Source organism: Haliotis cracherodii, unplaced genomic scaffold, assembly GCF_022045235.1.
Source record: "Haliotis cracherodii isolate W230 unplaced genomic scaffold, xgHalCrac1.p SCAF_7, whole genome shotgun sequence".
NCBI lineage: Eukaryota > Metazoa > Mollusca > Gastropoda > Lepetellida > Haliotidae > Haliotis > Haliotis cracherodii.
In genome coordinates, this window is record NW_027266330.1 from 24,875,642 (window position 1) to 24,892,766 (window position 17,125).

The 17,125-nt window shown below is 40.2% G+C and overlaps 1 protein-coding gene across 1 annotated transcript in view; it reads left to right on the forward strand.

Moving 5' to 3' along the window:
• Positions 1-17,125, forward strand: part of LOC139447519 (tripeptidyl-peptidase 2-like) — a 44,870-nt gene that overhangs the window by 18,862 nt on the left and 8,883 nt on the right. Inside the window, exons 6-21 of the mRNA XM_071228923.1 lie at positions 138-203; positions 368-522; positions 1,051-1,127; positions 1,294-1,421; positions 3,409-3,508; positions 4,197-4,330; positions 5,832-5,962; positions 6,638-6,815; positions 8,639-8,796; positions 9,412-9,488; positions 9,915-10,021; positions 11,045-11,199; positions 12,009-12,125; positions 13,794-13,894; positions 14,039-14,138; positions 16,588-16,725. Coding sequence (XP_071085024.1) covers positions 138-203; positions 368-522; positions 1,051-1,127; positions 1,294-1,421; positions 3,409-3,508; positions 4,197-4,330; positions 5,832-5,962; positions 6,638-6,815; positions 8,639-8,796; positions 9,412-9,488; positions 9,915-10,021; positions 11,045-11,199; positions 12,009-12,125; positions 13,794-13,894; positions 14,039-14,138; positions 16,588-16,725 — 1,922 coding nt within the window. The remainder of the gene's footprint in view (positions 1-137; positions 204-367; positions 523-1,050; positions 1,128-1,293; positions 1,422-3,408; positions 3,509-4,196; positions 4,331-5,831; positions 5,963-6,637; positions 6,816-8,638; positions 8,797-9,411; positions 9,489-9,914; positions 10,022-11,044; positions 11,200-12,008; positions 12,126-13,793; positions 13,895-14,038; positions 14,139-16,587; positions 16,726-17,125) is intronic.

The following is a 17,125-nucleotide window of genomic DNA, read 5'->3' on the forward strand; positions in this document are numbered from 1 at the left end:
CCCAATGATTTTTAAATGCATGGGTAATATACCCACAACACCAAAAGCTTATCTGGAGCTCTGACTTTATATTCAAAGTGGTTTCAATGTGCCTTCTCTTTGGTCTACATGATGATGAATGTTGTTTTTCTCTTTAGACATGATGAACTTCTCGGTGAATATATACAATGACGGCAATGTCTTGGAAGTTGTAACAAATGCAGGTAAGTTTGCTGTTATTGATTTAATACAGATAAGCCTTATACATAATGCAACTTAATACTCTTGAGATGACAGGCTTATTTTCTCATATTGGCAATTCCTTCATAGGGAAGTTATCAGTTATTTGGAAGCTCCCTTGTCAAGTGTGTATGTCTGCTCTCCCTAGGTTCCCACGGCACCCATGTGGCGTGCATCTCGGCCGGCTGCTTCCCCGACAACCCCGAGCGGAATGGGCTGGCCCCAGGGGCGCAGGTCGTCTCCATCAAAGTAGGAGATACACGCCTCGGCTCAATGGAGACTGGGACCTCTCTAGTCAGAGCTGTGAGTGCAAAATATCAATACACAAGCATGATAAGACATTTACTTACATTGTTGCAAGGTCCTGTTTCAGAGATAGAATTGGCCCTTGTCCTATAGTCCTTACCAAACTGCCCAATAGGTAAGGTCTCATAAGGACTAGTAGAAGTTTTTCATATTTAAGGGTTTTGCTACATGTTATCATTTGGGGACTGGTGGACTAAAATATTAGTTTCTGTCGCTGTTTGCTTCTTAAGTGTATGTCTTACTATCAGTATGTATGATAGTATATTTTAAGATTATGTAACCTCCCAATCAGTGCTGTATACAAGAAGTAAGAACATTGTCTTGGATAGTGGCACAGAGAAAATAGTTGAGTATCCTCTAGGATACCACATGCAATAGAAAATAATTGGGCGCTGAATCAGAATAATACACACCGACACTAACTGACAGTTACTCCCTGCAAAACCAGCAGTTACATGCTACCCTGAGAACGGTGCTCCCAACTGTTTCCATTTGGTAACAGAACTTTTTTGTGTTTATTTTCAGATGATCAAAGTATTGGAGCGCAAATGTGATTTAATCAACTATAGTTATGGAGAAGCATCTCACTGGTCAAATTCAGGGTGAGTTGCTTGATCACGTTAGTCATTAAGATGTTTTCCGCAACATAATTCATTTTACATTATCATGTATATGTGTGTCATTCAGATTTTATTGTGTGCCAATGATTTTGCTTACATTGTTTAATCCTTCTGTGGTGATTAATTTATATGTGGGTTTGTTTTTCAGGCGTGTGTGTGATATAATCAATGATACAGTCAACAAGCATGGTGTGATATTTGTAGCTAGTGCTGGCAACAATGGCCCAGCATTGTCCACTGTGGGAACCCCTGGCGGGACAACTTCAGCGGTTCTAGGTAAGCTCTCCTTGTCTTTTATGGGTGGGATGTATTAGTATGTAAAAAGGTTTTTACTGCCGAGGTCTGTTGTAAAAAATAAATGTTAACGTCAGATCAGCAGTATTTCAGCTTGTAATGTCACAGTTCTCTCTATGCCTCTGAGTTGTGTATTATTTCATGTTACACCAAGGGACACTGGTGACCCGGTTGTTTAAGGCGTGCAGAATTGCATCCCTTGGTTGTGCCAGGATTTCAGTCATGAGTTTGAATCCCAGATTTGCCCTGATTGTGATCCATGATTTGACACCACCATACCAGCAATGGTGCTCTTCACTACACTGGTGCTTGCGTGGATCGATGCTCATGATGTCAACCACTGGATTGTCTGGTCCAGACTCGATTATTTACAGACCGCCGTCATATAGCTGGAATATTGCTGAGTGCGGCGTTAAACAACTAACAAACAAAACAAATACTACAGTGCTGCCAGTCCACAATTCATCACGGTTGGCTTTTCTCACATGTTACATGAAGTGTTTCATTGGCATTACTGAGAAGTTGACAGATGACAAAGTTAGATACCGTATTTTCTTGAGTATAGTGCGCACCCATGTATAATGTGCACCCCCCTCTAGTGGGTTCAATATTTAGGAAAAAAAGAAATTTGAATATTATGCGCAGAAAAAATTACACCGTACCATTTCAGCGAAGTCCGGCAAACGAACAGGTGAAGAGAAACTACGTCAGTACAAATTCGAAATTTGTGATAAAAAATAACCAGACATGTTTATTTACCGTTTAAATAGTATTTATTGTTCTGCTAGGCATTGTTTTATATCTAGGGATTAAGATTACCTTGTATATTTTCTCGTAAACTAAGCCGGAAACAGCAATCAGCTGTACACACGTTTTCTTGGAATTGACCGGTAATTGGTCAAGACACGCCCAATGATATAACTTTATAGGATTTTTAATGCAAGGATCGGCAAAAATTGTATCTGAAACTATTTTATTTATCAGGAATAATATATTCCATTATTTTCTTAATTATATGCAGCCTTTACTAAACATATTTAGAATAATAATAACCCTAAGCGAAGCAGCTGATCGCTATTCTCGGGTATTATTTTTTACATGGAACCAGTCTGACCAGTCACCGTCAAGGCTCACGCGCACGTGATCGCGCGAATTTCATGTTGACATAGAATCGTCAAACAAAACCAAATATGACTTTAAACGAGTCAAAGTATGTCATTTATGATATATGTATCCATTCTCTGTCAACTAAAGTTTGTTTCAAGGCTTCAATAGCGGTATTCTGACCGTGGTTGCTGTTAATAACGGTGAGTTGTGCGATCTTCCGATCGCTTCACACACGATTTCACTGAAATTAATAAAAACAATATTAAAAGGAATTTTGAATAAAATTAATGAAATAAGTTACAAACATAAGTCCAGATATACAAAGAACACTTTTTATAGCCAGACAGTGTAATTACATGATTAATGTGCGTACTTCAGTATGGATTTGTTGACATGGTATTTGCGGTGTTTCGTGCTCACGGTAATGTCTTTCCATGGGGGAAAAAACATCCAAACTCATAATTCGTGTATAATGCGCACCCCCTTCTACACAGCTGTGCTTTTTCGAAAAAAAGTGTACACTATACTCAAGAAAATACGGTACAATTTATGGATAACAAATTCTTTAATTACAGTAAAGGCGACGTTTCAGTATAAATCCTCATACATTTGTCAAGCAAGACTTTTCAGTTAGAAAAAAACATTTTTATGTGAATATCACCGATTTATAAGGTACTTTATTTGCCGGTCCACAGGGACCAAGCCTAATTTTACCGGTAAAAAACTGATCATTAACAGTAAACGGGAACACTGGTTGTTATCCATAAATTGTTTCTACTTCGTTCTCACATGTTAAGCCGTGTCTGTGATGTGAACTCCTGTTCAAAGTGTTAATCCATCTCACTCCTTGCCCTCTGTCCAGGTGTTGGAGCCCACGTGACTCCTGCCATGATGGCTGCAGAATACTCTCTCAGGGAACGACTACCTCCGATGCAGTACACTTGGTCTTCCAGGGGACCGGGGTGAGCAGTCCTGCAATAACCTTCTCAAGATTATTGATAGTTCCATATTCACCTGGGTCACATATGTTATTCTTGTGTTTGAAACTAAAAGGGGCCCTCAAGGTTACTGCTCAAGTATTTGATTCTTGGTAGCCACTAAACTTGTAACAACAGGCTTATCGCAAGGACTTTCATGCTAAATTTGAAACGCTGATTACTTTTTGTATGAGTTCTCAACAATGAACAGTATTTTGAATTTTGTACTCAGAAGCCAGAGTTGTGTGTATGTATGCTTACACTTGGAGTTCATGGCAGATCAAGGAGCAGGTGGTTCAAATGTGTGACGTTGCTGATTAGGTGAAACAAGATTTCATTTTACAAGACTCAGGCTTTTGACTATATGTAATAGTTACTTGTCTACTCACATGGTGCCTTGAAGAATGTTTGGAACAGGCTTTTGGAGATCAGCTGATATTTTTGATAACATATTTAGCACATGCAGTGTTTGAAATTATTATAAAACCCCAAAAGGCAGTCGAGAAAAATTGCATTTGATTTGGTTAAAATAATACTAAGAAATACTTGTGAATCTACAAGGAATTATAATAAAACTTTGGATATGGGTTTTTTAACTGAAACTTGACATGATAGTACATGGTTGTAACATTTGAGAATATATGTCATTTCAGTTTTATTGTGTCTTTTTCAGTCATGATGGTGCTCTTGGAGTGTGTATCAGTGCTCCTGGTGGCGCCATTGCCTCAGTGCCGAACTGGACCCTCCGCGGCAGTCAACTGATGAATGGTACCAGCATGAGCTCTCCTAATGCTTGTGGCGCTATAGGTAAGACTTCACATGATGCTTTGTAGGTACGGGGTCGTCGGGTAGCCTAGTGGTTAAAGCGTTCGCTCGTCACGCAGAAGACCCGGGTTCGATTTTCGACATGGGTACAATGTGTGAAGCCCATTTCTGGTGTCCCCCGCCGTGATATTGCTGGAATATTGCTAAAAGCAGCGTAAAACCATACTCACTCACTCACTTTCCTTCACTCACTTTGTAGGTACAGAGGATGTTAACATGATAAATTACTCATTGATGATCATGATGATGATTACTGATTTGTATGGTGATGGCTATTTTACTGATGACGCAGATGTTCACGGGACTTTGTTGAGCCGATGGTGTTAGGTAACAAGAGTTTGTTTGTTGTTTAACATCACACTCAGCAATATTCCAGTTATTTGACAGCAGACTGTAAGTAATGAGTCTCGACAAGATGATCCAGTGATTGATATTATGAATAATGATCCATGTTATCCAAATACGATGGCACGAAATCAATGTCTCTGAGCTTGAGCTCCCGATCCATTTGGTCTTTGGTCCCGATCCTCTTACAAGCATGGGTTGCAATGGGATGCAAACCATTTAAATTTTGGTGGAAACATGTCAGTAATTTGAACCAAATTCTACCAATACAACTAACAGATTAAGTGAAACATATTACAAATTTGCTCCCAAATTTCTTTTAACATCAATTGACCTGGTTACCATGGCTACAGGCATTGTCACATATACAACCAAATACCAAATATATGCCACTTTGATGAGCTTGTGATAGAAAAGTTTGCAGGTTTTGAGGAGTTTGGTGATAAAATGTGACACGAAAGATGATATTTTTTCATCAAAACTATACAGTCAATCATGCTTATATTGATAACTGTTTTGTTTATTGATAATCAATCATTTAAGACCCTATTTATCCAAGTTATTCCAAGTTGCCTCAATTTGGGTTTTGGCATCTCTGAGTAACCATAGCTACAAAGCTTTTCTTTCTAAGACTATGATCTTCACTTTGGGTTTCCTACCACAGTAAGCTCCAACACAGATATAACTGAAACAAATTTCCAAGTGGTATTACACCTCACTCACACTCCCTCTTAGCTGAACTGACCATGCTTACTAGTAGGTAGTTTTGAAGGTATACCAGGTTCACACAGGCATGACAAGTCTTGATTTTTCATGTTATCCTCAAAAAAGCCTTGAAAATCATCAAACTAGCTTGAAAAGCCTTGAATTTGTACAAAATGACATACCAGTATACTAATGTTCATACTCATCTTTAGGCCATATGACTAATATATAATATGATGGATTTAGAATAATATTGACAGGCTAAGGCTTATATTATAACCCAACTAAAAATGCCTTTAAATGGCAGTTGAAAAGACCTTGAATATAAGTGTTCTGTATATGTATGGACCTGGGTCTACCATCTTTGGTTTTATCAGAGTATGTATGATTATCAAAAGTAGCAATCAATGGATGTCCTGATGTATTGTTCCAGCCCTAGTACTGTCTGGTCTCAAGGCAAACGGAGTCCCCTACACCCCACACAGTGTGAGGAGAGCTCTGGAGAACACAGCACAGAAGGTGGACACCGTGGAAGTGTTTGCCATGGGCTATGGTCTGGTACAGGTGAGGGCTCTACTCAGGTGCTACAGCAGGACTCTGACAAGCGGTTTAGTGTATAGAAAGGGGCACTGGTGGCCCAGTTGTCCCAGGTGCCAAATTCGCTGTACAGAGTTGTGTCCCTTGGGCACATCTGCAAGTTATGATCGTGGGTTTGAATCACAGTTCACCTCGATTATATTTCTAGGTTTGTCAGCACCATATCCGTGCTTGTGGGTTTCATGAAAGTGGTAAATGCCTGAGACTTTCATCATTTCGGGCTTTCCTTTTATATTAAGCTGACATGCTGTGACATAACTGGAATACTGTTCAAAGTGGCGTAAAACCCAACTCACTCACTATTGTATAGAGTATTAGATATGAAAGTAAACTATTCATCGAACATGTAAATTGAGACTTACTATAAACAGTTGACTCTAGCTGAGTAGCAGTTCGAGGGACCATCATAAAAAGTCTGTATATTACAAACTTGCATGGTTCTAACATTGTATCTAAAGTTTGTATTAGGATCCAAAGACGTGGAATATTTTAGCAAAGTGGAAAGTCTGACTAAACATCCAGCAATAAAATGACCTTTTTTGATCTGATTTTGGTTAAATCAAAGTTCTCAATGTGTTGATAAGCTGAAGAGCTGTAGCTAGTGAGAAGTGATCCCTGATGATAAGATGATGCTTCCTACAGGTGGAGAAAGCGTTCGACTACCTCTGCCAGAACGCCACAGAGAAGGAGATGAACATGAAGTTCCAGGTGACGTGCCAGGGCGGCAAGCGGGGGATCTATCTCCGGGAGGTGCCACAGCTGCAGAAGCCTTCGGAAGTGTCGGTGTCCATAGAACCCAAGTATTTCGAGGAAAAAGCTGGTGAGGAGAAAACAACAGAAATAACAAATAACTGGGAAAAAGCCACCTTCCAATATCTTGTGCCCGAGATTGGTTATAGTTGGCATCTGTACTGACACCATGAGGCCCTGGGCCCCGTTCCACAAAGCGATCTTAGCGCTACAATTGTCGTAAGTCAGTGTTAAAGAATGGGAGTTACGATCGACTTAGCGCTAAGATCGCTTTGTGCAACCCCGTTCCTCAAAGCGATCTTAGCGCTATGATGATCGTAAGCCTATGTTAAAGTATGCTTTGAGGAACGAGGCCCTGGTCATAAACATAATGGTCAAAGTTTAGAGGTACATAGATTAAGACACTATAGCAATAAGCTTCCATGACACAAGGAACTGCTCAACTCCTGACACTGCTTGCTTCATTTTTGAGTAGAATATTGCTAAAAGCGGCATAAAGCCATACTCACTCACTCACTCACTCACTCACTCACTCACTCACTCACTCACTCACTTCGCTGGTTTGTATACACTATGTTCTATGTACACAGTAATTAATACATTTGACCGCTTGGCGGTGTAGTAGTGATGCTTGTTAGCTTTGCCAACTAATGGAAGGAAGTAAAGCTATTTACTCACTGAGGCCATAAACTTTGGTCTGTGCTGTTGCTGGTTTTCTTCTTGCTTGAGCCAGGCTTTGTCTTTATTCATTGGTAACAATAGCAATACTACCCCGCAAATCAGCCGTAATTGTTCACAGTTGATGGCGTGATTTAGTGTATACAAAAATTGTGAACTATTGAAGAGGTGTGTTTTTGGATAGATGAGTTCCTGGGTGAGTTGGGGGCAGTCGGGTAGCCTAGTGGTTAAAGCGTTCGCTCGTGACGCCGAAGACCCAGGTTCGATTCCCGACATGGGTACAATGTGTGAAGCCCATTTCTGGTGTCCCCCGCCGTGATATTGCTGGAATATTGCTAAAAGCGGCGTAAAACCATACACACTCACTCACTCACTCCTGGGTGAGTTGGTGGTACTTGCCAAGATTAACCTTACCAAATGTTTTTTGAACACATTCATAGGAAACTAATTGAAGAATTTTTAGATTGATAAGTTTTGTGTTTGTATGGCATATGTCTCTGTATGGCTTCTTTGTACAAAGGTGATACTTGTACACAGGATACAAGTCCCGGCCCTCACAGGCCACCAAGGGGACAAGGACACACCATTGTGTATAGTGGATCCCTTAACCATACCTGCATCTGCACTTGGGTTCAAAACTGACATTCAACCCGATCTTGCCTGGGATGTCAGCTGTAACCCATGCTGATAGGTTAATTATCTATGATCTGTGTCACTTTGGGCTTTCTGTCGGTGATCCTCCCAGTTGTCAGACAGTGGAATATATTTTAACTGCCACACATGGGAGATGACCTTCTGTCCACATTAAGCTGACACACAGTAACTGTATTCGACGTAATAAGCGCCCACAGCAATATTTGCTGATACATTGGCATGAGAATCTCAATTAGCACCCGATTGATCAGTGTACACAAGACATATTTATTCGTGTATAATACGCACTTGTGTGTTATATGCACCCTTAATTATGGGCAATTAAATCCTGGAAAAATATATCTGTCGTATATAAACATTTCAGGCTGTCAGCATAAACCACGAAATTTACTATCTTTCAGTTCTGTTTTTTCACCAAAATAATATTCTAATAAGAGCCCCCTATTTCTAATTTTGAGAGCGCCGTGGGTGCTTATTCCGTCGAATATGGTATATAACAAATTCTATTCAGAGTGGCTTTAGGACAACTCATTAACTGATACTAATCCAAAATACTTTCAGCTCAAACTGAGAAAATCGAGTTCAATATCCAGTTCAGCCTTGTGTGCGAGGCATCCTGGGTTCAGTGTCCGGCACATCTAGAGCTGATGAATGTGTCCCGGACTTTCTCCGTCAAAGTTGACCCAAGAGGTCTGCCAGAGGGGGACCACTTTACAGAGGTACTGCCAGACTCTTACTGGAATCATGACTCTCAATAGTATAATGACAGAAGTTAGGGCATGTGGTCTTTTTGTGCAGACTGTTTTTCAGACTCATTAAGCCTCATTATTGATAATGAAAGTAAAATGAAAATAATGCCACTAATCAGGGTTTCAGGTTTATCACAAGAACAAGATTTCGTGTTTTTCCCAAGAGTCGGTTTCACCTGGTGTAAAACAGCATTCACTCACTCACAGTATGTGCCAAAGACCTTTTCTGCTGGGTTGAGATTATTTCAGTGGAATTTAGTGTGGATTATTTTTAGATGAGCTTTCTGGACAGAAATATATTTACTAGACTTTGGCTCCAGACTAGTGGCTTATGTCACAGATTGCACTGACTTATTATTTCTCATTGGAACGAAACAGACTTCATACATAGACTTGGTGGTAAAGGGTCTTATAGCAAGAGCCTAATTCCTGAGAGATCCAGTATTTAAACTGTCATGTTCTTGTAGCATTATTCAGTGTATGTAGCAGCGTATCGGTATAAACAATGTACATTGTTGATTAAAGAGATCCTGTCTACATGCTCTAATAGCATTTGTTGAAGGTATATGACTTGTCTGTCCTCAGGTGTGCGGGTATGATGTCCAGAATATACAGAAAGGTCCACTGTTCAGGGTTCCTATCACTGTCATAGTGCCTTCAAGGTAAACAAGAAGAATGTTTGACAAATTGATTTGACAAATTAAATCTGCTTCTTTTATTTTTTGTGACTTGCGTGCATCTGCTCTTCGATATTTTGTTGTGTTCGGGGGCACGGGTGGCCCAGTCGTCTAAGGTGCCGCAATTCGCTGTGCAGAGTTACATCCCTTGGGCACGCCAGAAACCTATGATTGTGGGTTCGAATCCCAGTTCGCCCTGATTATGTTTCTAGGTTTGTCAGCACCATACCTGGCTCGTGGGTTTCACTGGGGTGGTAAACATCTGAGACCTGCATCACTTGGGGCTTTCCTCCCACATTAAGCTGACACGCCGTGATATAACTGGAATACTGTTAAAAGCAACGTTAAGCCAAACTCACTCACTCACTCACTTTTGTTGTGTTTATTTTATTTTTATCCTTCTCATTACAGAGTGACAGACAGTACTAACTTCTCACTGTCATACAAGGACATAAGATTCCGGCCAGGTCAGATACACAGACGGTTCATCCATGTGCCCGAAGGAGCAACTTACGCAGGTGGGTACTTCTGGTGATGTCCCTGTGGTTGAAGTATTCTAGGTCTACAATGAGGGGCATCGGTGGCCCAGTTGTCTAAGGCAGAGTTGCATCCCTTAGGTGTGCCGGAAGTGTGTGATCAAGGGTGTGAATCCTGGTTCACCTGACCATGTTTCTAGTTTAGTCAGCACCATACTTGTCTAAATGTCTATAACATGCATCCCTTCATACTTTCCTTCCTTGTAACTGAAATACTGTTCAAAGTTAAGCCAAAGTCACTCACTCACTCACTCACTCACTCACTCACTCACTCACTCACTCACTCACTGTACAATAAGTCTGCAACATCTGACAAAACACTGTTTTTTAATTTTGGGTAAAGTAACTCTTTTTGATTGTCAGAGGCCATAGTTTTCATTACAATGAGACCAGTTTGCTGAGGTGTATATGAAGGCCATGAGAAAGGAAGAATTTGTTTGGTTTCTTTTGTTAAAATTATCCTTGTAGTTTCTGAATGTTCATCACCAGTTACATGTCAGTTCAAAGCCAATTTTCATATATGTATATGCCAACTATGCCAAATGGATCAACTTACTGTCAGAAATAGCCTTAGGCCACCCCTGGTCTACAAAATAAATTAAACATGAAAATATTCATTTTTATTATGTCTCTCGCTTGTAATATAAGCCTTTTGTACAATATAAAATGTTATATATAAATTCCATGTGTATACATCACTATCCGTGATTCAAGAGGCCACCTGCAAATCCAAATAAGAAAGATTTTCTTATTTATAAACAAATAATTTATTTCAACTGACCTTGTGTGGAAAGGGTGGAATTAATCCGTGAAACTTAAGATTAAAAAAGTGTGGCCTTAGCAATGACCAGAACAAAATGTACCATACATTGTCTGCGTCCCCAGTTTAACACACGTTAAAGCCCACAGACCCCAGATATGCATTTGAAAGAATAAAAGAAAAAATACAGGTAAGACCTGTACTTGCTTAACCAATGGTACAGTAGTTCTGTTTTGTGTCCCCAGTTCTCCATGTGCAGTCTCAAGACACAGAGAAGAACTGTCGAGTACTCCTACACACACTGCAGCTCTCTCCCCAACACCAGTACAAGAAGTACGAGTTTGAAAGATTTATAACAATATGTGACTCAGGAGATACTACTCAAGCATTCCCCGTGTTGGTAAGTGTACACAGACTGTCTGTCAGTGATGGTCTCCATCACAGTGTAGCTGCTGATGTAAACAACATGCCTGTTTACTGTATTTCTTTTTCTGCCTAGTTGTGTTACTTTGCTTAACCCTTGAAGGTCCGGGGTAGAATAGGTCTTCAGCAACCCATTCTTGCTGTAAAAGGTGACTATGCTTGTCGTAAGAGGCGACTAACAGATTTGGGTCGTCAGGCTTGCTGACTTGGTTCACAGGACCATGGAACTAATGATGATAACAAACAAACTCACAGGCGAGGCCTTTGGCCTGGGCTTGGTTGATGCATGTCATTGTATTTCAAATGTGTGGGTCGATGCTCATGGTCACGATGATGTCAGTCACTGTATTGTCTAGTACAGAATGGATTATTTATAGACCGCTGTCATACAGCTGGAATATTGTTGAGTTCAGCGCAAAACAAAGAAAAAAAACCCTGCTGTCTCACACTGTTTTATGTTGGAGTTTTTCTTTTTTTGTCGAGTTGGTATCCAAAATAGTTATAGTTAGTTGCAGGCCTCAAATAGAAAACACTGATCCTAACCATTTTTCAAATGAAACAAAATCGTAGCCACAAGATTCCATTTCTTTGGGGCCTAAGTGATATGTTCGACAATGCAATATTTTTTAACTCAAAAGTATATGTTATATTAATAATTATAAAATCTGTCTGACATATTTATATAAGCTGACATCATTCATATAGATCTGCATTATTTGAGTATTTATGTTGATTCATGTGTTGTTATATAATGAATACTGTGGAGTAATGTGTTTGTGTTTACAGGACGGTGTGACTCTAGAGTTGTGTGTCGCCAAGTGGTGGGCCAACCTAGGGGAGGTAACTCTTGACTACTCCATTACATTCTTTGGTGCACAACTTGACGTCAGGCAGCCAGTCATGGTATGTATGTGTGTAACAAGTAAACATTTGTCATCAGATCATTAGCTATGGTAATTTTGTTCCTAATGAACTTGTTTTGATGATAACAGACAATATTGAAAGCATCATACCTTTAAGTTAGAGTGATGAGATTATGTATTTGTTTTATAAACTTTATTTATTAGACTTTATTTAAGTCGCACTCAGCAATATACTGGGTATATGACAGCCTATAAATAAAAATTATCTATAAATAAATCAAGTGATGTTATGAGCAGCGATGACATGCTGTCAATCATATCACCGAACCTGACCATCTGATCCATTTAAATCGCCTGTTATGACTGGCATATGTTGCAGTCGACCAATTCGAGTAAGAATTTGCCATGGGGATCTAAAATGCACATAAGGCCATTAATTATTTTTGTTTCACGAGCCCAACACCCCTACTTAAAAGCAGCCAGTCTAAGAAATAAGTTAAACATACATTTTTTAATATTTTTTTTTACTTACACTGGTAATACAGACCCTTATGCAATACCGTATTTGATGTAATAAGCGCCCGCGGCAATATTTGCTAATATATTGGCTAGTGAACAATCTCAATTAGCACCCCTCCTGATTGATCAATGTACACAAGGCTTATTTATTGGCGTATAATACACACTCGTGTGTTATATGCACCCTTAATTATGGGCAATGATATTCTGGAAAAATATATCTGTCGTACATAAACATTTCAGGCTGTCAGCATAAACCACAAAATTTATATTATCTTTCAACTCAAAATAACTCATCTTTCAAAATAATATTCTAATAAGAGCCCCCTATTTCTAATTTTGAGAGCGCCCTGGGCGCTTGTTACGTCGAATATGGTATATAATGTTAAATGTAAATTCCATGTATTAAGAGACCACCTGCAAATCCAAAGCAGAATGATTTTGTTTTGAATAAATAAATTTCATATTTTATAATGATTATTTGTATTCTTATTTTAACCAATCTTGTGTGGCAAAGCTGGAATAAATCCGTGAAACACAGGATTAAAAAAGTGTGGCCTAATAAGGGGATTGGGTACATTACCACATCCTTGGAATTGGGAATATATTTTGCTTCACTTTTGTGACTGTAATATCCTCTGTACTTACATATCATGCACATGTAGAGATGGTGAGGTGAGGTGAAATGGGGTTTAACGTCGTGTCCAAGATTATTGCACTTATATAGCGACGTGCATGTACGTGTGTGTGTTTGTATGGCTGCTTGTGCTAGTCCGGACTGATGCCGATTTATAGTGCTAGCTCACTGAGATACCATGCCGCCGTGAATACCCCACTCAGACACAGTATACTGACTCCGAGCCGACCAGTCCTTGTTTTAGCCCCTTAATGCCGAGCGCCAGACAGGGTAACAAGTACCACTTTTTAACGTCTTTTGGTATGAGGCGGCCGGAGTTCGAACCCTGGACCTTACTCTCTCCGGGTGGACGCTCTACCACTAGACCACGGAGGCGGTCACATGTAGAGATGACAATCTGAATGTTCTTTATTCTAAAACTGTGTTCCAGTATGTACTGTTGCAGAATATGTGTCTTGTTTCGATATCTGACTGTAATTTTCTCAGTACTTATATCATGTATGTATGTGTAGAAATGGCAAACCGAAAGCTTATCCCCACATTGTGTTTCAGCATGTAGCAGAGGGCATTTCACGATTCAATGTCCGCTCCCAGCTGAAGAATGAGGAATGCTTTCCTTCTATTAACCTGAAAACTATGGTGCAGCCTATCAGGTACAGTTATGTTCTAGAACTTAAGACAACCGTTACATATAACAAGTGTTCTCATCACTGTTAAGGTTGGAACTGAAGTTGTATAAAGAAGACTTATCGCATTGTTGACTAGTCATGGACTGAAGTGTTTCTTCTTGTTTCCAGGCCATCTGAACATCGTATTCGGTGTCTACACGGTGCTAGAGACTGTCTTCCAGAAAACAGGCAGATCTATGGTATAGAGCTGTCCTACAGCTTCCACATGGTCAGTATAAGTCATATTGTGGTGTAAACAGTGTACCTCATTCTTATTTAGGGGCATCAGTGGCCGTCAGGCAAGATGCCACACTTCATTTGCAGAGTTACATTCCTTAGGTGTGCAGAATCTTGTTTTCATTTCAATCACTCTGATTGTGATTCTTGGTTTGTCAGCACTATGTCCAAGCTCATGGGTGTTATCAAAGTTGTTTATTTTACCTTATCCTGACTCATACTAAATGCTTATCTTTTCTTATTCCCAAAACATAGTGCAGCGTTCCCAGTGAACAGAAAACATCTCACCCAAAACGCACCATGTATCATATGTGTCTTTCTAGTCACGATCCACACCCTGATTGTTCTACGTGCACTAAACGCAACTGTACTACAGAGGATAGGTGCGATTTCTGATTCTTGGATGAAGAGGTGTTTGCAGATTATAGAAGATGGCCAGGTAGAGGAGGGATTCTCAAAGAAGAAGACTTTACACCATCCCCTCCTTCAGATGAAGAAACGGGACATTCATTCAGCCTTCAACCAGACACAGACTTTTACGCAGCCAGGAATCTGCGCCCAGCCACCGGCCTTCTTGCAACCTCCTACTTTTGCGCAACACTTGACTTTCATGCAGCCTTCAACATTTGTGCAGCTTTGTATATTTCCGCAGGTCTCTGCACCTGCATCTTCACACACTGACTTGACTTGCCTCCCATCATGTCAGCTCATCTCAGCTGGCCTTACTTTTCTTTGTCACCAGGGCTTGATAGCCAACTCCCACTGGTCTGATCTTTACACCAAGTCTTTTCACATCAATCAGGGGATTCTTCTTACATCTTCGATGGCCGCATCTGCAGCATTAATAAGGAGGTGGTCCAAGACTCTAAGACCAGATGCTCAGACCATGGACTCAATTGACAAACAAACAGTTCAAGAGCAGCTTCTCTGGCATGCAGAAGGCCAATGACAAGTGTTACAGTGGTTTCAAAGGAGCCAAGAATGGATCATTTCGTAAACCAAATCAATTGAATACTTTTGTTTAATCTACAACATGAAAGAATTCAACAAAAAGTATCTCCAAAAGCCAGACAAATTTAGCATGATTTAGAACTGAAGCCAATGAAAAGTAGGATGCTTATTTGGCAAACATCAATCTCCCAAGATGCTTACCTTCACATCCCAATCATCCCGCTTCCAGGAAATATCTGCGCTTCTTCTACAAGGGTCATCATTAAAAAAGGACAGTGATGCTCTTTGTAATTTATACAGTCCCGTGGTTATCTGTTATGCATTTTTACTTGGATGACTTCAACTGAATTTTGCTCTGAAACTACTAACACAGCTAGGATGGATAGTCAACTATCAGAAGTCAGATCTCAACCCGTCCCAAGATCTCACTTTCTTGGGCATTAGGTTCATGGCGGGGCAGAACCTTATTCAAGCTCCAGCAGATCATTGGATAAAAATCCAAAGTTATCTTCCAGCAGCAGTTCACAAAAGAATACCAATCACTCTATGGCAAGTGACCCTACGTCTACTGGCCTTGACAGTATGGGCCAGGCTTAACCTACACACCATGCAAAGATTCCTTAAACCGTTCCTCAACAAGAACTGAAACTTCAACTTCCACAACATCTGAAGCACCATCTCAAATGGCATCTTCCCAAGACAAGGTCGTTAACTGACAATAAAAGTCCAGTTTCCACCCTTGCCGAACTAGGCTGGAATTTCTGGGCTCGATCGGAGCACCACCAGTGGCTATTACAGAGCCTTTTTCTATGCCTCTCCTATAGACCAATCAGATTCCACCTCTTGTATCACTTGCATTTGCTTCAAACAAAATGGAGGCAACCAGTCAAGACGATCTGATCGATAATCAAGATCAGTATAGTGATAAAACACATCTTACATCGCGAAGTGCATCAAATCACGTGAGCACCTTGATTATAAACATGAAAAGATTAGGAAAATATCTGTTCACAATTATTTGGTGGTTCACATGCTTTGCAAATCCTGCAATCGACCGAAATCTGCATGACAGTTTACGAACCGGATTTCGATTTCATTGCACCCATTTGATTAGTCTATGTGTAGATGTGTAGGCTGTGATTGTGCTGACTGGCATAAAACATCAGGCGTGAATAAGTTTCTGTGGATGTTTTGGGTTCAGAAATAACCGTAATTAAAGACTTTAAGAGCTGATTTGATGCTGAGGTTTCTGTTGGGATCTCTTACTTTGAGGAGATAGGTGTTGTTTGTATTAGGACTGGGAGGAGTTCAAATCTAATACCCGGGTACCCGACCCTCTATTAGCCATCCCCCTCTTACCCCACCCTTCCCGAGTACCCACTGTAGGCCTAAAGAGTTGGGAACAAAATGTCTAATCAGGAATTGTCTTACCGCAGCCGACATACCCGTCCCAGGCCTATTTTGTATGTAAGTATTATTTGTGTTTACAGAGTAAGGCTGGTGAGGTGATGCCAGACTGCTCATTGCTCAGTCATATGCTGTATGAATCTGAATATGAGAGTCAGCTGTGGATGATCTTTGACTCCAACAAACAACTCATAGCATCAGGAGATGCGTATCCCAATCAGGTAATGCTCTACATTTCATTATTGAACGATCACTTCATGTAAAGTGTAGAGTCATCATTTCATAGGAAAGATTTTGAAGTTTCTGTTTTGCCAATTATGTATTTTAGGCATTGATTCTGCTGAATCCTACACATGATCTTACAAATCTGACTCTTTAGGCTCAAAATACAATTCTGAATCATTTTGACTTTTGTTGCAGTTAACTAAAATGCTCTGTCATCATTTTAACTGTTTGCTTCCATATGCAGCTGAACCTCGTTATCTCGGATGTATCAATATCTCAAGCTTATTTTTCTATCCCAACCGCCGTATGATATAATGTTCACGCCTCGTTATCTTGAATGTCCGGATATGTCGAAGGGTCCCGTTAGGTTCGAGGTAATGGGGTTTGACTGTATGT